This window comes from Elephas maximus, chromosome 5 (assembly GCF_024166365.1).
Source record: "Elephas maximus indicus isolate mEleMax1 chromosome 5, mEleMax1 primary haplotype, whole genome shotgun sequence".
Classification (NCBI taxonomy): domain Eukaryota; kingdom Metazoa; phylum Chordata; class Mammalia; order Proboscidea; family Elephantidae; genus Elephas; species Elephas maximus.
The window spans coordinates 122137480-122158397 of record NC_064823.1 but is presented as its reverse complement, the minus strand read 5'-3'; the positions used below and the strand labels follow the sequence as shown (position 1 = coordinate 122158397).

Below are 20918 nucleotides of genomic sequence, written 5' to 3'. Positions count from 1 at the left end.
TTTAATAAAATGGCAATTTCAACAGATAAATGTAACTTGAGTGCAGAATACCAAACGGAAAATAGCTGAGCCACACCTCCTTTACAGAGAGAGCACTTTCTGGATTGTGGAAAAAGGGTGGCCTCCTTAGGGACTTACTTAGAGGATGAGAATGTTGTATTACAGAAGGGAATCAGGGGGCGAATCCAGAATGTTTTGGCAGTGGGGAGAGACTGCGGGTAGAGTCCTGATTCCAAATGATTATAGGGAGCGTGGGCAGGATACGGGAACGGTCCAATCCAGGATGCTTATCTTGAGAATGGAAAACAAAAGATAGAGATAATAAAATCAATGCAAAAAGCAAACACCACTTGGTTGTGGTTGGAAGGAAAAGCATTAGTTTAGGAGTCAGAAAAGAGTCCCTGGGGGGTGTAAACGGCTAATGCACTTAGCTGCTAACTGAAAGGTCGGAGATTTGAGTCCACCAACAGGCACCTTGGAAGAAAGGCCTGGAGATCTACTTCCAAAAAAAAATCAGCCATTGAAAACCCTATGAAGCACAATTCTGACACACATCAATGTTTGACCCTCGGCTTAGGTGAGTCTTTTCCTCAATTTCCCTTTTTTAAAGTGATAGTTATGCTTGATGGTCTCTAAATGCTCAATCAATTTAGATATATCTATTATGACAGCTTATTTAGATACAAGATATTATAGATAATAGATACAAGACTCGAGCCTGAGGGAGCATTTGCCTTAAATTAGATTTAAAGACCTTTCCTTCCCCCTCCAAACCCACTTAGAATTAAAGAATTACAGTCTTATTTCAGCACAGCCCTCTTTGCTGCATTTACTGTTCCCACCTGTCTTAGTTATCTAGCGCTGCTATAACAGAAATGCACAAGTGGGTGGCTTTAGCAAACAGATGTTTAGTTTCTCAGAGTTTAGGAGGCTAGAAGTCCAAATTCAGGGTGCCAGCTCTAGGGGAAGGCTTTCTCTTTCTGTCAGCTCTGGAGGAAGGTCCTTGTCTGTTCCAGCATCATGGGGTTTAGCATCTCTCTTCCCCATCTCTGCTTCCCTTGCTTGTTTAACCTCCTTCATATCTCAAAAGAGATTGACTCAAAACACACCCTACAGTAATCTGTCTCATTACCATAACAAAGACAACCTAATCCCAAATGGGATTATAACCACAGCCATAGAGGTTAGGATTTACAGCACATATTTTGGGGGAACACAATTCAACCCATAACATTCTACCCTTTGGCCTCCCAAAATTCATATCTTTGCCACATGCGAAACGCATTCATCCCATCACATCATTCCAGAAGTCTGTAATCAACTCCAAGTCTAGAGTCTCATCTTCTGAACCATCTAAATCAAATATAGGTGAGACTTTAGGTATATTCCATCCTGGGGCAAATTCTTCTTCATCTGTGAACCTGTGTAATCTAGAATATGAATTATCTGTTTCCAAAGTACAATGGTGGAACAGGCACAAGGAAGACATTTCCATTACAAATGGGAGTAATTGGAGGGAAAGGAGGTATAACGGGCACCAAGCAAGTCCAAAACCCAGCAGAACAAATTACATAAGCTCTCAAAACTGGAAAATAATCCTCTGTTCTCTGAGACCATCGGGGCAATGGCCCCACCCTCCAGACTTTTGGTGTTGGCCACACCCTCTCAATTCTGGGTGGAGGCCCCTGGGCCCTATGCTTCAGCTCTGCCTTTCAGGTCCACTGGGATGGTAACTCTGATCCTTTGGGTTTGGGTGGCCCCATTCTCCTAGTCCACCTGAGTGGTGAAGCAAACCCCTTGGCTCTCCAGGACCCATTCTTCTGCCCCTTGGGCATGGGAGCCCCGCCCCCTCAGCTTTGGCCAGCAGCCCCATCCCTCTGGCACACCGTAACAGCAGCCCCACACTCTGGAACCAAGTTGGCAAAGAACCAACTCGTTGAAACTGAGGGGGCAGTGGCCCCACTGTTCAAAACCAAGAAGGCCTTGCTTCCTGTGTTCCTTCCAACAGTTCGCTGATATCTGAGCTGCTCCAGGGCTGATCTTTTTCTTTTCTTGGATGACAACAGATTGTGTCCTTTGGCCTGTTTCCTGGCTGTCAAGTTCTAAGAGGCTAGAAGTGTTCGCTCCTTTTGTTCTTTCTCTGTTCCCTTCAGTCTAACCCTTTAGTTACCAAACTCTTAGGTTTTTCAAAAAAATTTTGAAGGCATGTTTTCAGTATTGGAATGCGTGGTTACTAATTCAGTACGTTTAAATTTTGGGTGGGTAATATGGATTTTCAGAAATATGATCTAGTAATACAAGCCACCAATAAGGTGAGTGCACTCTGGCACCACCCATGTGTAGTATGACAATGTACCAGTAAGAACTAAGAAGAGAATTTATTGCATGTGCCTTTCCATTAGGTTACATGGGGAACCTCTGATTTTCCAAACATGACACAGAAAAATCAAAACGAACCCATCAGGGCTCCCTATTACACAGGAAAGCCATAATTATGCTTGCAAGACTTAGCTCACAGAAATAAAGGAAAAACTGGCAAAAGTTTACAAAATTTATAAAACTAACACATCCAAGGAGCATCATCTAATAGAATGCTCAACATACACAACAGTGAGGCTCCAACTCTGGTCTGCTGAGCTTCATGCAGTTCAAAGGAGACCCACCTTGATGCTAAATGTATTAAAAAAAAAAAAAAATTAGAACTGGAATATTGTACTATTTTTTTTACCAGGTCCAGAGGCATAAACAGTGGTTGGTATACCATTAAACTGATGGTAACTAAAGAGCTAAGCTGATGGGTTTTCTGCTGTGGTAGTTGGTTAGATTCATCAATCACAGGCTTAATCTCTTTAATAAAAGTTTGTGTAGCCATATCCTTGGTGAAAATTCTAGGACACATGTCCTTAGTTTGTACAAAAGAATTTTCCAAATCTTTAAGTTTTGTTTTTATTTTGCACAGTTCATTTTTTAAGTCCATCTCTCTTTCACATTTTACTATATGCAGCAAGGAGAAACCACAAGGCCCTTTTAAGATCTTGCTTAGAAATCTCCTCAGCTAAATATTCAAGTTCGTCACTTATAAGCTCCACCTTCCACCAAACATTTGAACATAATGCAAACAAATTCTTTGCCACTACATAAAAAGTATCACTCTTCTTCCATTGTCCAGTTACTTGCTCTTCATTTTCTTCTAAAGCCTCACCAGAAACACATTTAACATCCACATTTCCAGCAACATTCTGTTTCTGGCGCCATATGTATTCTCTGGACAATAGAGACTTTCTCTATAGCTTGCCTCACTTCCTTCTGAGCCCTCATCAGAGTTGCATTTGACATCCATAATTCTACCAACAGTCTCTTCAAGGCTTTTATTATTAGGCACCTTAAAACTCTTCCAGTCTCTACCCATTACCCAATTCCAAAACTGTTTTAACATTTTAGGTATCTGTTAGAGCAGCACCCCAATTTTCCAGTACCAAAGTCTGTCTTAGTGATCTGGTGCTGCTATAACAGACATACACAAGTGGGTGGCTTTAACAAACAGAAATTCGTTTCTTCACAGTTTAGGAGCTGGAACTCTGACTTCAGGGTACTGGCTGTAAGGGAAGGCTTTCTGTCTTTATCAGCTCTGGAGGAAGGCCCTTGTATTTTCTGGGCCTCTGCTCCTGGGAAATCTTCATGTGGCTTGGCATCTCTCTTCCCCCATCTCTGCTTTTCTCACATGATTGTTTATCTCTTTTATATCTCAAAAGAGATTGACTCAAAACATACCTTACACTAATCCTGTCTTATTAACATAACAAAGACAACCCATTCTTAAATGAGATTCTAACCACAGGTGTACAGGTTAGGATTTATAACACATATTTTGGGGGTTCACAATTCAATCCATAACACCATCCCAGGAGATGTTGCCATTTCTCCACAGAAATCCACAGTGATTGGGACCACCCTCCTGAAAGATTCCACAGGGAGAGACTTCAACCACATTAATATAGAATTCAGTCTACTTGGAAACAAATGGAAGAAGCTCCAGGCTGACAAATGGGAGGGAAATAAAGAAGAACTTGCTAGAATTTACAAGCCCTAGAGTCATTTTCAAAAAGCCTTGTTACACTGGGTTTTAGTTCATCATGGGATCTATGTAACCACACTTTGCCATCAACATTGTGATTGAGGAGAGTGGGCCACTTACTGAAATCTGAAGTTTCTTGGGTAAAAATATATCATCATGTTTGCATGAGGCTAAGTGTTACTTGTACCTCAAGCCCCAAAAGCAAATAACATTAAGCTCATGTAAAATTCATTTTTCTTTAGTTATAAGTCATAATAACCAAAATTAAGTATATCAGGAAGACAACTACCTGGCCAATTGACTGGAAGAGATTCATATTTGTGCCCATTCCGAAGAAAGGAGATCAAATAGAATGTGTAAATTTTTGAGCAATATCATTAATAGCACATGCTAGCAAAATTTTGCTGAAGATAATTAAAAAATGACTACAGCCATACACTGACAGGAAATTGCCAGAAGTTAAAGCCAGATTCAGAAGAAGACAAGAAATGAGGGATATCATTGCTGATGTCAGCTGGGTCTTGGTCAAAAGCAGAGAATAATAGAAAGATGTCTATCTGTGTTTTATCAACTGTGTGAAGGCATTCGACTATCTGGATCATAAAAATTATGGATAACATTACAAAGAATGAGAATTCCGGAACATTTGATTGTGCTCATGCAGAACCTGCACATGGATCAAGAGGCAGTTTTTGAACAGTACATGGGAATACTGTGTCAGTTAAAATTGGAAAAGTTGTGTGGCAGGGTTGTATTCTTTCACCTTACTTATTCAATTTGTGTGCTGAACAAATAATCTGAGAAGTTGGACTACATGAAGAAGAACACAGCATCAGGATTGGAGGTAGACTCATTAACTACCTCAGATATGCAGATAGGCAAACTTGCTTGCCGAAAGAAAAGACGATTTAGGTAAGAGACTACAACCTTCATTATGGATTACACCTGAACATAAAGGAAACAAAAATTTTTATAACTGGACCGATAACATCATGATAAATGAAGAAATTTAAGTTGTCAAGGATTTCACTCTCCTTGGATCCACAATCAACACCCATGGAAGCAGCAGTCAAGAAATCAAACGCTGTATTGCATTGAGAAAATCTACTTCAAAAGACCTCTTGAAAGTACTGAAAACCAAAGACGTTACTTTAATGACTAAGGTGGGCCTGACTCAAGCCATGGTATTTTCAATTGCCTCCTTTCTTGTGAAAGCTGGACAATGAGAAAGGAAGGCTGAAGAAGAATTGACACATTTAAGTTGCAGTGTTGGTGAAGAATATTGAATATACAATAGACTTCCAGAAGAACAAACAAATCTATCTTGGAGGAAGTACAGTCAGAATGCTCCTTAGAGGCGAAGATGGTGAGACTTTATTTTGCTTACTTTGGACATATCATCAGGAGGGACCAATCACTGGAGAAAGACGTCATGCTTGGTAGAGGGTCAGCGAAAAAGAGGAAGCTCCTCAATGAGATGGGTTGACAAAATGGCTGCAACGATGGGCTCATACATACCTACCGTTGTGAAGGCGGTTCGGGATGGGAGAACATTTTGTTCTGTTATACATAGGGTCACTATGAGTCAGAGCCAACTCAGTGGCACCCAACAACAACAACAGAAAAAGAATTGGACAGTCTACCTTTCTGAGAAAGGATGGTACAAGGGTTTGATAGGTAAGATTTAGGCGTTGTCCAGGTGCTGAAAAACAGACATTGCTGAGAGCTAAGTCTAATACGAAAACCCTGGTGGCGTAGTGGTTAAGTGCTAGGCTGCTAACCAAAAGGTCGGCACTTTGAATCCACTAGGCGCTCCTTAGAAACCCTACGGGGCAGTTCTACGCTGTCCTGCAGGGTTGCTATGAGTCAGAATTCACTCGAAAACACCCAATAACAACAAAGCCTAACATATGTTATTTGAAAAAGTGTCATAAATATATCTATTAAAAAAACGTACTACTAAACTGTGGGATAACTCAATCCCGGTGACTCTAGGACTTACTTTCATGTTCTCAATAAATTAATCCTTAAAGCTAAAAGTCTCACACCGAGGAATTGACTCAAGATTTATAAAACCCTCCCTCGTACAGTACCTGTCTTCTCCTCCAGAGGCTATGAATCACACTGATATCAGTGGCCTAGCTGCTGAGAGCTGGGAGGAGATCAATCTCTCCATTTTCTGCCCTCACTCCCCTCCCCCCACCCCAACTGCGGTTTCATTGGACTTCCCCTTCTGCCAAAAAGACCACGGGGCCAGCAGGGAGGGGAAAAAGAGACAGTCAACGTCAAGGCTGCCGAACTTTAACTCCTCAGAGTAGATAGGCCACTGGTCAAATGGGACTACAATCTGGCTTCTAAATTGATACGCAGTTTTCTCCTTATGCTCTCTGTTGGCCATCTTGAATACAATTAAAAAAAAAAAATCATTACTGCATGAGGAATTCATAAGACACATACAAAAAGGAACTAAAAAGTTATACTTAAAGTAGATGCAGAATCCAGTTTTACCTTTTTTAGGAGACTAGTTTTATTAGATTGAACCATATGAAATTGATGTTTTTGTAGGTCGAAAGTAATCAAATGTTGATAATTTCATAAGGTTCAAGCTATACTCAGAAATCTTTCAATTCTGGATTCACTTATCTTGTCTCTAGCTTCCCAGAATTTGCCTTACAATTCTACCACCTTCTTTCTCTAGATTGGGGATTAATTCATTCTTTACCCAGAATCATGTTCACTGTATGAAATAAATGCATGGAATTGGACATTTCTCTTGAGTCTTTCTTGGGTAGCCTTCCTAACCCTGTGCCATGTCTGTGTCCACTGACTTCATCCTAATATACCAGAGCAGATCAAAGTGGAGGCAGCAGAAGGCCACTGTCATCCCTATCTATCCTGAGGTCAGTTGCGTTTCCACTAAATTCCTCTAGCCAATTCAGCATCCATTCCAGAAACATTCATTGAGCACTTTCTCTGAACTAGGGACTCTGCAAACTGCTGCTGATACAAGGGCAGATGCAAAGTTCTGTTCTAGCCTTTGAGAAGCTCATAGCCTAATGAGGAAGGGAAACTTCAAAAAGGTACGTAATCAGTTTGGTAGCAGAAATATGTCTAAAGTGTTACAGAGAATTGAAGAACATCATACTTGGGGAGGAGTCCCTGGGTGGTGCAAATGATTAAGCGCTGGACTACTAACGGAAAGGTTGCAGTTCAAACCCAACCAGAAGTGCCTCGGAAAAAGGCCTGGCAACTTGCTTCCCAAAGGTCACAGCCTTGAAAATCTTATGGAGGAGTTCTACTCTGCACATATGGGGTCACCATAAGTAGAAATCGACTTGACTACAACAACACCAACATGCTTAGGGGAAGAGGTAAGGCAGTTTTCAAAGAAGAGTTGGCATTTGGATTGTGCCTTCAAGGATATGTAAGATTTCCTGAGTGGACCAGGGAGAGAAAGGCATTGCAGGCAAGCACAGTGCCAAGGCTCTGGGGACATAAACAGAAACTAGATATTCTGGAAATGGTCAATACTTTGATTGGACTAGATGAGAGAATTCAATGAAGTAAGAGAATACTGGTGATGGATCTTAAAGGACATGGCATGTTCTTCCTTTATCATGTAGGTGAACCACTAAATGTTTTAACTTGGGAAGTAATATGATGTTTCCTTTTGACATATAATTTTGCAAAATCCAGGAGAGCATGTTTTCTGTGCCCAGTGAAACTAGAAGCACAGAATCAAGCAAAATAAGTAGGATGTATAGGCTTTCAAAATTCTCTCTATTGTTTTTTCTACTTATAGAGAAATACAGGTTAATTCTAAACAGTTTGAACATCATAGAAATATGCAACGTAGAAAGCAAGTACTCCCTGTAATCCAACCTCCCAGACCAAAAACACAGTGTACTGGTGTAGATTCCTTCAGATTTTTATTTCTTGTATAAACCAATATATTAATATAATTTTCTCCATACCAGTAAATATAGAGCCACTCATTCTTTTTAATGACTGCTTAATATCCTTTTGGAGTCCCTAGGTGGCATAAATGGTTAAGTGCTCAGCTGCTAATTGAAAGGTTGGTGGTTCAAATCTGTCCAGAGGTGCCTCAGAAGAAAAGCCTGGCAATCTGCTTTGGAAAGATCATACCCATTGAAAACCCTACGAAGCACAGTTCTAGTCTGAAACACAGGGGGTCTCCATGAGCCAGAACTGACTCAACACAACTGGTTTGGTTTTTGATATCCTATGGCATTAATTTACTACAATTTATTTAATTAATCCTTATTTTGTGAACATTAAGGCTGTTTTCAATTTCATGATTATAAACAACACTGAGATGAATACCTTTTTACATAAACCTTTGCAAACTTGTACAGGTATTTCTATAAGATACATTCTTAGAAATACTTCAAGGAACTGCTATGAAGGAATGACCATTTTTCATTTTAATAGATATTAACAAATGACCATCATAAAGGTTATACCAATTTATATCTCAATATGTGTGTAGGGCCCAATTTCCCGAGGGGGTAGGATTTTATAGGCAGTCTGTTTTTATCAGAGAGGCTGTAGAACCTCGAGACTCTTCATTCAGCTCTGCAAATGTTTGTAGTTCACACATGTCTCTGGTTTCTGATAAACTAATGTTAATAGCAGCTCGGAGGTTTGCCCAAAAAAGTCCGTGCTTGCGCCTATCCTTGGGCCATTTCAAGCATGTTTTCTCTTCCATGAGAGCTTTCAGCTTATGATATCTGTTAGGAATGCAGTAGAGTGGAATGTGTTCCAGCAAGATGAAGATTATGTAATTTTCATGGACAAGATTATGGTGGGCAAAGTAGAGTTCATAATGGCACCACTCACTCTGGACAAAGTTGGGAGACAAAACCAAGATGGAGGTGTAACTTTTCTCAATGCAGTTTATGATATTTTCAGTAACGCTCTTGCCAGGGTCAAAGTTTCTCTCATGAAGGCAAATCAAAACAGAACCATCTTCTTTCTCTAGATTGGGAATTAATTCATTCTTTACCCAGGGAGAATCATGTTCACTGTATGAAATAAATGCATGGAATTGGACATTTCTCTTGAGTCTTTCTTGGGCAGTCTTCCTAACCCTGTGCCATGTCTGTGTCCACTGACTTAGCATCCTAATGTACCAGAGTAGATCAAAGTGGAGACAGCAGAAGGCCACTGTCATCCCCAGAGATAGCATGACCACAATGATGACGATCAACAGGGCTGTATTGCAGGATAATTCAGGCAGATGAACGTCCTTCAGCTGAGTCCCCTTTAGATTCAAAGGGTATTCACAGATATATGAATCTGACCATCCAGCCAACATACCCTCTGAATTTTTTTGCAGCTGAATGAAATCTCTTAGTTCACAAGTGCACCTGAATGGATTTCTTCCTGCATTTAGAATCTTAACTTCCCGGCAGCTCTGAAAAAATTCCCGAGATGGGCTGAGAATTAAGTTCATTTCAATGTTCAGAATTGAGAGGCTTCTGAAATGACTGCATCCAGGGAGATCAGTTAGAAAATTAAATGCAACATTTAGCTCTCGTAAAGACTTCAGATGAGTAATCGTTTTAGGGACAGTTTGAATTTTGTTATTATTCAGGTCAAGTATTTGAATACTTCTTGGCAAACACCTGAAAACAGAATCAGGAAATTTATTGGATGACAAGTTCATGGTGATCAAGGTTTCTGGCCAGGAGCAGTTTTCATTATTTTCATGTTGTAACAGATTTTGGCTCAGATCTAAGTGCTGCAAGGATGTGTTGCTGGCAAAGTAACTCACTAAGGAAAATGTCTCTAGTTTATTGCCCTTCAAAATGAGAGTCTTCAAATGAGGCAATTGGATTGGTTTTTTAAACAGAGCATCTGTTAAGACATTATTGGCAAAATTTAAATATTGGAATCTCATAGGGTAATTAGGGAAAATCATGTGTGGCATTTGTGCATCTGATATTGTCAGGTTTTCTATATCCATTTTGGTGAAAAGCAGGTAGACTCTATCCTGTGGAATATAAAAAATCCTGAAATGGACATGCTCCAGTTTTATAGCTCTCATAACAGTATTTGAATAGTCAAATGAATTGTGATCAAGATAAACATTACCTCCGAAAGCCACGTTTTGGAGCTGGAAGTATTCCACTGACATATGCCAAACAAGTTGGAAGATGATCAGAAGATCGTCCCAGAGCAAATCAACTTCATTAAGTAACAGAATAGATGTCTTGGCATTCTTTAACCTAAGGTTCCGTTGAGTTTCGTTACTTGCAAATTGGCTTTTGTCATCTATATTTGTCATTTCTAATATTTTTGAAGTCTTGATTCCATCACACAAAAGAACCCAGAAATTTATGTTCTTTGGTAAAACCATGTGAAGTTTTGTTGTGTTTAAAATGGGCAGGCTACCTTCTTCATAATAAGAAAGAGTTCTCAATCCTAAAATGACAGTATTCAGATACAAATGAGCAATTTTCTGGAAATCTGATTTTTGTATTTTTGCTCCACTCAAGCCTAGAATTTCCAGGTGTGACATGTTGCCAGTTTCCTCACAAATAGGCACAGTGTCAAAGTCATTGAAAGAAAGATCTAAATGCCTGAGACCTGGCAGTGAATAGCAAGTTACAATCTTTAGTCTATTGTGAGACAAATCTAAATATCTAAGCTCCTTGTTGAATTCAAAGGCCTTGATATCCAGCTGTTGGATCCTGTTATGGCACAGAATCAAAATTTTCAGATTGGAGACAGAACGAAAATCTGAACTTTGAATTTGAAAAAGGAGGTTGTAGGATAAATCCAGCGTGGTTGTGGTTGGTGTCAAATCCTCAGGAACCCTTCTTAGAGACATGCTGGAGCAGTTGGTAGTCAGTTCCCCTTCTTCCGGCTGCTTTGGAGTCCAGCCCTGTGCTGATATAACAATACTACAAAATATGCAAGTATTTCTGAGAAGTCTCACCTTGTTTCCAACACTTTTATCACTGGTTCCCATGTATGAATGATGAAGATGAGTTCAAAACCCTAGAAAGACAGCATATGATGTTAGATGTTTATTTGGTTTGTTAAATCCTGTAGAATTTTTATTTAAAAACAAACAAACAATGACAACATCTGTCTGTATTCACCAAGGTTTGAAATTGAGTGCTACCTATAGAATGGAGACTTGGTTCCATCTCAAAGCTTTGGCTGGTAGATACCTGTGGTAAAATGAGTTCCTTTACGTGGGCTTTTGCCTTGGTTCTTTGCAAAAACAGTTTGAGAGATTTTTTGCCCGAAGCAATTTCTACCCCAGAAGGTTTATTACTTTTGTCCAGGTTGATTGACATTTCCTCAGTAAACTGTAAACAACTTGACTTTTTTTTTTTTTTATAACTTGACTTTTTGCCTGGCCCTGGCTGCAGCCTACCCTGTGATTGGTATGCACCTTGCAGAAATTGGTCAATATACCCCTGCAAATGAAGTGACCATGAGCTATGCAAATAAGATGACTATAGCCTACTACACAAATGAAGTGTTTGTGACCTACTGAGAGGGGGTTGATCAGTTTGCGGCCCCTGCTGGGAGGCGGCATGCCTTGAAATTAACAAAGAATTGTGTATATATATGCAGCCAGCCCACGGAGATTTTTCAGACAGAAGAAAGCAGGAAGAAGCAGAAGGAAGAAAGAAGAAACAGAAAGAGAGAAGAGGCAAGGAGGCTCCTATAAAGAGCTGTAACACAGCTCGAGGGCTGTGACACTGGAGACAATGAGAGGCCCAGAAGGGGCTCAGTTGCAGGCTCAGTGGTGACAGATGGCAGGGCCAAGAGGAGCCTGTCCTGAGGGGGCTGAGAGGAATCTATCTTCAGGGGGCTAAGGGGCAGCCTGCATGGCCAAGAGGAGCTGAGAGAGCTGTCCTGCACTGAAGAAGGGAAGCTTTGCCTACATGCTTCCTAATCCTGATCCTGAGTTGTACCCTATTCCTTAATAAACCACTTAACTCTAAGTATGGTCATAAGAGAAGCAGAGAGCGCCATGAGGGGATGGCTTACGTCAGAATTGGTAAAAAATGTTGGAGGGTGGAGGTATGTATGACATCCACCTCATAGAGATCAACTTTGGGTTGATCCTGGCATTATCCCCGCCCCGGCCACCCCCCCCCCACTCCCCAGAATTTAGACAGGTACTGATGAAGCTATTACTGCCACCATTTCACAGGTGGCATTGAGGAGATGGGAGTCTGGAATTGGCCTGGGATTTTCCCTTGATCCCACTTAGATATTCTGTCTACTTTTATTTCCTCCAATCCATCCAATTCATCCTTTCATGAATCCATTCATTCTTGGTCATCTCCCTTTTATATGGGATTTAAAATAGTAATCAGTGATCTACGTAAGAATAAATATGAACATAAAAAGAAAGCCTCCATGATACGACTTCATCTCCATGGTAACTTTCCAGATTTCACAAACCCAGCAAAATAAATTCTTTACCAGTACCATAATTGTAATACCTTACCCATATTTAGGATGACCTGAGTAAATTGTTCTATTGATGAAGCTATACATTTATATTTATCAGGGGAATTTGATGGCATCTCCATTTCTATTGACTCTATCATGCAAATGACAGCAATGCAACTTGATTTTTTTTTAATAACAACTAGCATACATTGAGCTAAGTACTTTACACAGATTGATTCTCACAACACCAACCTTATAAGGTCAATGCTATCACTATTCACCTTTTACAGATATAGAAAGAGAGTTCGTGTAATTTTCTCATAGCCACGAGGTTAATATTACATGGTGGAGCTGAAGTTGTGGGAGTCCAGAGCCTGGACTCTTAGCCACTCTGCTATCTTGTCTCTCTAGGGTAAGTCAAGGCAAATCTGTTTCCAGAATATGTTATAATACTTTAATCAAATGAAACTTTATTTTCCTAAGTCATATTGATTCTTTCAAGTTTTCTAATACACTGTCTAAGAACCCTAATGACTAAGTCTGCAAATGCCACTCAATTTAGGTTTTATATCAACTACTTCTAAGGACTGATACAGACTGAGCCATCGTGTTGAGCATTTTTAGGGCTACCATATTAAAAAATAAAATTTACTTGGGAAGTTTTGGATAGGTTTTGGATACTAGGATGGCAATACCAGAAACAATGTGTAGCCTAGAAACAATATGTAGCCTGGAAAAATAGCTGATACACAGGTTATTTGCTTTGTGTTTCCTCTTTCAAGGCAAAATACCTAATGACACACAAGAATTAAAAGAACTAGAGTTCTCCCCTTTAGTTAGTCAATGTTGTATTTCTTTATAATCTAACAATAGCTAAAATTTATATAGCACTGACTATGTGCCAAGCTACGTGAATCATCTCATTTGAACTTCACAACAGCCTATGAGATAGCTACTATCAATATCCATTAGAGAGCTCAATGGCATACCTAGGATTTGAAATTAGAATGACTCCAGAATCTAGGTTTTCAATCAGAATTATCTACCACCATATAAATGTAAAAGGATTTCTTTTCTCTTAACTTTCAGTCACACAACTCTGAGAACTTGCATGATGAGGAAGACAGTATACAATTTTAGTAAATTAGGTTGATCAATATATGGAAATTTTATACTCACTGAAAATTGACGTGTACATTACACTTAGGTTTAATGCACCATATATTAATTCACCTGTTAGATTTAACATAGACTCAAAGTTCTTCAAAGACTCAACTCATTTTAATGAAAAATGACTATTTTCTTATTCAGAAAATTGCTTATCCACTCCAATGGTCGAGAACCTTCTTGAGCCTGACACCCTTCATGAACTAGTCTTACTTCTTTCTAGGACCTCTTTTTATCCTACTCTTCTCGCTGCTTACTACACTGTAGCATACTGCCCCTCTTTTTGTTCCTTGGCCACATTAAGCTTACTCTGACCTTACAATGTTTGCACAGCTTTTGCTTGGGATGCTCTTCCCCTAGCTCCTCCCTTGGCTGGCTCCTTCTTGTCATTTAGGTCTCGGCTTAAAATTTATCTCCTCTAAGGTACATACCTTGACCAACTAGTCTAAAGTGGCCGACCTGCTATTAGTTCATATCACCTTATTTTTCAATGGAAGTGAGCACTTACCACTATCTGAAAATTTTGTTAATTTATTTGTTTATTGACTGTTTCCCCCCACTCCTAGTATCCCTTGGGGGCATGGATCTATCTATTTTGTTCATTGCTGTATCCTCAGCACATATAATAGTTCCTACCCGTGACACATGCTCCGTAAAAACTTTTTGGCTGCACGTATGAATGCATGAATGATTGCAACTTTTTATCCCCTCATAAAAGGTGACACATAATATACTCTCAAAAAATATGTGCTGAATGAATGAATTTGTGTTGTGAATTCCTGATATGGTGTAGTACATAATGGTTAGAGAATGAGTTTGGTGTTAGGAATTGATAGAGCTGTGCTCCAGTCCAATCTTAATTACTAATTAGACCATTTATGAACCTTTTTAAATGCTCAGTTTTCTCATCAGTAAAATGAAGTTTGTGCATAGGAGTAAATGAGACAATACACATAAATCATTTGGTACAATGTTTAGCATATAATACTGAACAAATGGTAGCAGTTATCAGGGACTCCACTAGGGTGAGGCAAATTTAAGGGGTACCAAGAAACTTAGTAATCAAGATAAAGGACATTTTTCTGTAGAAGAATCATGATCCAAAGGGGTATAATGCAAAACAGAATTTAAAATTCTCATGTGCTCCAGACTTTCTGGAGACACAGAGTCTGGATGAACCCCTTAAACTACTGCCCTGAGATAATCTTTAAACCTTAAACCAAAAATATCCCCTGAAGTCTTCTTTAAACCAAACAATAGCTTAACTAGTAAAGAATGTCTGCCTTGAGCATTGTGTTGTTTCAAGATCTATCTATAAGGGATCAAACTGAAGATAGCAACCTGAAAGACTAGATAGGAAACTTAGTGGGCAGTGAGTTTATGTTAGTGGGGAAGGAAGAACTCGGAAAAGGAGGATGGGAATGGTTGCACAACTTTAAGAATGCAATCAATGTCACTGAATTGTACCTGTAAAAAAATCAGTGTATGTTTTGCTGGGTATATTCTCAACAACAACAAAGATAAAGGATATTTTAATGAAATACATTTTTAAAACAAAAATTAATGCAAAAAATTAATGATTAATAAAATATCAAAATGTTTAATACAAACAGGATTAGTATTACTGATTTTTCCTTTTGCCTCAGGCTCCAATATGACTTGGCAGGAACTGGCAATTATAATGATTAAGCTGATAAAGTTGCTTTTAAAGTTATCATTTCACAGAATACTTCAATTTGTATTAACTTATTTAAGCTTCTAGGTCTGAGAGCTAAACCCTTAGAAAAATGCAGCAGAATCAAAGCCTGTTGCTTCATCTGGAATTCCCCGGGTTGAGATATCACAGTTTACATCTTGTACCCACGCTTTCCCCCTGCCCAACGCCAAAATAACTCTCCTTGAACTTCTCTTAATATAATAAAATAAAAAGTGCCTAACTCTCAAGTAATAGATACACATTATGGCATTTCATTAAAACTTAACCTTTGATTAAAAATGCATTAAATAATATTATATATTATTAATGTATTTCTCCTCCTATTACTACTATGCTGAAAGCAGGTGAAAAACAAAACGATGTTTCTTAATAGCTTATTATTTATTTAATTGTGCTTTAGGCAAAAGTTTACAGTTCAAGTTAGTCTCTCATAAAAAATTTAGCTTATTATTTAAATGTCAAATCAAAAGACACTAGGAGACCACAGTTGGTGGTCTGCCAAGGAATAATCATTTAATTTCTCCTTTCCCAATGATACAGAGAGATGGAGAAGGGGTTAAAAATGAATTGAATACTGAATGATATTTACAACATAACAGTAAGAATGACATTTTCTGAGTGTTTCCTATATGCCAGGCATGGAACAAAGTGTGTTTCATATATTATCTTTCATATATTATCAACAACCCTGTGAAGTGGTGGCTACTATTATCCCTATTATATAGATGGAGCAGCTAACGCCCAGAGGATCAATAGCATGCCCAAGGTGATCCAGCAAGTAAGTGGTAGAGCAGGGTTTTGAACCCAGGCCTGTTTAACCCTTCCTGGATGGTACTCAAATCCAAATTGAAGGCATCTCAATCCCGAAATGAAGTGGCTTAGATTGTGATTTCCACCACTTGTCTGTCAGTTTGTCCTACTGTGGTGGCTTGTGCATTGATGTGGTACTGGAAGCTATGCCACCAGTATTTCAAATAACAGCAGGGTCACTCATGATGGATAGATTTCAGTAGAGCTTCCAGACTAAGACAGACTGGGAAGAAGGACTTAGCAATCTACATCTGAAAAAACTGGACAGTGAAAACATTTTGAATAGCAGCAGAACATTGTCTAATATACTGCTGGAAAATGAGCTTCTCAGGTTGGAAGGCACTCAAAACATGACTGGGGTAGAGCTGCCTCCTCAAAGTAGAGTTGACTTTAATGACATCAATGGAGTAAAGCTTTCGGACCTTCATTTGCTGACGTGGCACAACTCAAAATGAGAAGAAACAGCTGCAAATATCCATTAGTAATCGGAATGTGGAATGTATGAAATATGAATCAAGGAAAATTGGAAGTTGTCAAAAATGAAATGGGACGCTTGAAGATCAATATCCTAGGCATTAGTGAACTGAAATGGACTGGTATTAGCCATTTTGAGTCAGACAACCAATTGGCCTACTATGCCGGGAATGACAAATTGAAGAGGGATGGCGTAACATATTCTATCCTGAAATACAACACAGTCAGTGATAGAATAATATCCATACCCGTACAAGGAAGGCCAGTTAATCTGACTATTATTCAAACTTACACACCAACCGTTAATGTCACAGACGAGGAAACAGAGTATTTTTATCAACTTCTGCAGTCTGAAATTGCTCAAACATGCAATCAAGACACATTGATAATTTCTGGTGACTGGAAAGCAAAAGTTGGAAACAAAGAAGAAGGCTCAGTCATATGAAACAATGGCCTTGGTGATAGAAACACTGCTGGAGATCATATGATAGAATTTTATAAGACCAACAACTTATTCATTGGAAATACCTTTTGCAGCAACATAAATAATGACTATATGCATGAACCAAGCCAGATGGAATACACAGGAATCAAATCGACTACATCTGTGGAAAGAAATGATGGAGAAGCTCAATATCATCCATCAGAACAAGGCCAGGAGCCGACTGCAGGACAGACCATCAATTGCTCTTATGCAAGTTCACGTTGAAGCTGAAGACAATTATAACAAGTCCACAAAAGCCAAAGTATGACCTTGAGTGTACACCACCTGAATTTAGAAACCATCTCAAGAATAGATGTGACACGTTGAAGACTAATGACCAAGACCATACTAGTTGTGGAATGACATCAAAGATATCATACATGAAGAAAGCAAAAGATCATTAAAAAGACAAAAAAGAAAAACCAAATTAGATGTCAGAAGAGACTCTGAAACTTGCTGTTGAACGCAGAGTAGCTAAAGTGAAAGGAAGAAATGATGAAGTAAAAGTCCTGGATAGAATGTTTCAAACAGTGGCTTGAGAAGAAAAGCAAAGTGTTATAATGAAATGTGCAAAGACCTGGAGATAAAACCAAAACGGAAGAAAATACTTGGTATTTCTCAAAGCTGAAAGAACTAAAGAAAAACCTCAACCCTAGAGTTGCAATATTGAGGGATTCTATGGGCAAAAATGGGCAGTTTTTTGTTCTGTCATACACAGGGTCACTATGAGTGGGAACTGATTCGACGGCACCTAACAACAACAACAACATGGACAAAAAATTGAATGCTGTACAAGGGAAGTCAGCAGGACTGGACTAAACCAAAAGCAAAGAAGTTTCCTGAATACAACCAAACACTTCGAAAGCCTGAGTAGCATAGATGGGGGTCTGGGGACCATGGTTTCAGGGAACATCTAGGTCAATTGGCATAACAAAATGTATTAAGAAAACATTCTGCATCCCCCTTTGGTGAGAGCATCTGGGGTCTTAAACACTAGCAAGCAGCCATCTAAGACGCATCAATTGGTCTCAATCCACCTGGAGCAAAGGAGAATAAAGAACACCAAAGACATATGGTAAAGATGAGCCCAAGAGACAGAAAGGGCCACATAAACTGGAGACTCCATCAGACTGAGACTGGAAGAACTGGATGGTGCCCAGCTACTACTGATCACTGCCCTGACAGGGAACACGACAGAGAGTCCCTGATGGAGCAGGAAAACAGTGGAATGTAGATCTCAAATTCTTGTAAAAAGACCAGTCTTAATGGTCTGACTGAGACTAGAGGGACCCTGGAGGTCATGGTCCTGGACCCTCTGTTAGCCCAAGATTGGAACCATTCCTGAAACCAACTCTCCAGACAGGGATTGGACTTGATTATAAGATAGGTAATGATACTGTGAGGAGTGAGCTTCTTGGTTCAAGTAGACACATGAGACTATGTGGGCAACTCCTGTCTAGAGGTGAGATGAGAAGAGGGGGACAGGAGCTGCCTGAATGGACACGGGGAATACAGGGTGGAGAGGAGGAATGTGCTGTCCCATTAGGAGGAGAGCAGCTAGGAATACATAGCAAGGTGTGTACAACTTTTTTATGACAGACTGACTTGATTTGTAAACTTTCACTTAAAGCACAACAAATAAATATTTTTAAAAAAGAAAAAAAAATTGAATGACAAAGGAAGCATCAAAAGAAGACAGAAGGAATACACAGAGTCACTGTATCAAAAAGAATTGGTCAACATCGAACCATTTCAGGAGGCAGCAGATGATCAAGAACCAATGGCACTGAAGGAAGAAGTCCAAGATGCACAAAAGGCATTGGTGAAAAACAAGGTTTCAGGAATTGATGAAATACCAACTGAGATGTTTCAGCAAACAGAAACAACACTGGAAGTGCTCATCTCTATGCCATGAAATTTGCAAGACAGCTACCTAGCCATCTGACTGGAAGACATTCGTATTCATCCCTATCCCAAAGAAAGGTGATTCAGTGGAATGCAAAAATTACTGAACAATATCATTAATATCACATATAAGTAAAATTTTGCTGAAGATCATTTAAAAATGGTTGCAGCCATGCAAAGGCAGGGAACTGCCGGAAATTCAAGCCAGATTCAGAAGAGGATGTAGAACGAGGGATATCATTGCTGATGTCAAATGGATCTTGGCTGAAAGCAGAGAATACAAGAAAGATACTTACCTGTGTTTTATTGACTATGCAAAGGCATTCAACTCTGTGGACCATAACAACTTATGGATAACATTGTGAAGAATGGGAATTCCAGAACACTAAAATGTGCTCATGAGGAACCTGTACATAGAACAAGAGGCACTCATTCAAACAGGACAAGGGAATACTCCATGGTTTAAAATCAGGAAAGCTGTGCATCAGGGTTGTATCATTTCACTGTATTTGTTCAGTCTATACGGTGAGCAAATAATCCAAGAAGCTGGACTATATGAAGAAGAACGGGGCATCAGGATTAGAGGAAGGCTTGTTAACAACCTGCGTTACCAGATGACACAACCTTCCTTGCTGAAAGTGATGATGACTTGAAGCACTTACTGATGAAGATCAAAGACCACAGACTTCAGTATGGATTATACCTCAAAATACAGAAAACAAAAATTCTCACAAGTGGACCAACAAGTAACCTCATGATACCAAAACCTACCTGTTGTTTTCAAGTCAATTTCAAATCATAATGACCCCATAGGACAGAGTAGAACTGCCCCATAGGGTTTCCAAGGAGCATCTGGTGGATTTGAACTGCAGACATTTTGGTTAGTACCTGAGCTCCTAACCACTGTGCTACCAGAGCTCCTAACATCATGGTAGAAGGATAAAATATTAAAGTTGTCAAGGATTTTTATTTTACTTGGATCCACAATCAACACCCATGGAAGCAGCAATCAAGAAATCAGATAACGTATTGTATTGGGCAAATCTATTGCAAAAGACCTCTTTAAAGTGTTATTAAAAACCAAAGATGTCATTTTGAGGACTAGGGTGAGTCTGATCCAAGCCGTGGTATTTTCAGTTGACACATATGCATGGGAAAGTTGCACAATGAATAAGGAAGACCGAAGAAGAATTGATGCCTTTGAATTACGGTGTTGGCAAAGAATGTTGAATATACCATGGACTGCCAGAACAAACAAGCCTGTCTTGGAAGCAGTACAGTGAGAGCTCTCCTTAGAAGTGAGGATGGCTAGACTCCATCTCATGTACTTTGGACATGTTATCAGAAGTGACCAGTCCCTGGAGAAAGACATCATGCCTGGTAAGGTAAACAGTCGGTGAAAAAGAGGAAGACCCTTGACAAGATGGATTGACACTGTGGCTGTAACAATGTTCTCAAAGATAGCAACGACTGTGAATATGGTGCAGGACAGGGCAGTATTTGGTTCTGCTGTGCATAGAATCTCTATGAGTCAGAACCTACTGGATGGCACCTAACAACAACAACAGGTTGTGGTTACCGAGGTTCATTCCGTTGTCCTGGCCAACTATGAAAGAGGCCTCTTCATCCCTCCCCACCTCGTGTACCTCTCTCTGAAGCAGTATGCAGCTACTATGTGACACTCTGCTGGCTGTCTCAGTGTCTAAGACTTTGCCTATGTGTAAATATAGCTTAAAAAGTGTTACAAACTCATGAGAATTGAAGTAAAACTCAGGGAGTACACACATCCCCAATTAATAGCTCAGTTTAGGCAATCTGTGAGAAACCTCTTCTAGAAATTA

General features: G+C 39.5%; 1 protein-coding gene across 2 annotated transcripts in view; it reads right to left on the bottom strand.

Moving 5' to 3' along the window:
• Window positions 1–8493: 8493 nt before the first annotated feature.
• The window catches only part of TLR10 (toll like receptor 10), a 33164-nt gene continuing 20739 nt past the window's right edge, over window positions 8494–20918 (bottom strand). For both annotated transcript variants that reach the window (XM_049886351.1, XM_049886352.1), the window contains exon 2: window positions 8494–11101. In XM_049886351.1, the coding sequence (XP_049742308.1) occupies window positions 8613–11072 (2460 nt within the window). In that variant the 5' untranslated portion in view covers window positions 11073–11101 and the 3' untranslated portion in view covers window positions 8494–8612. The remainder of the gene's footprint in view (window positions 11102–20918) is intronic.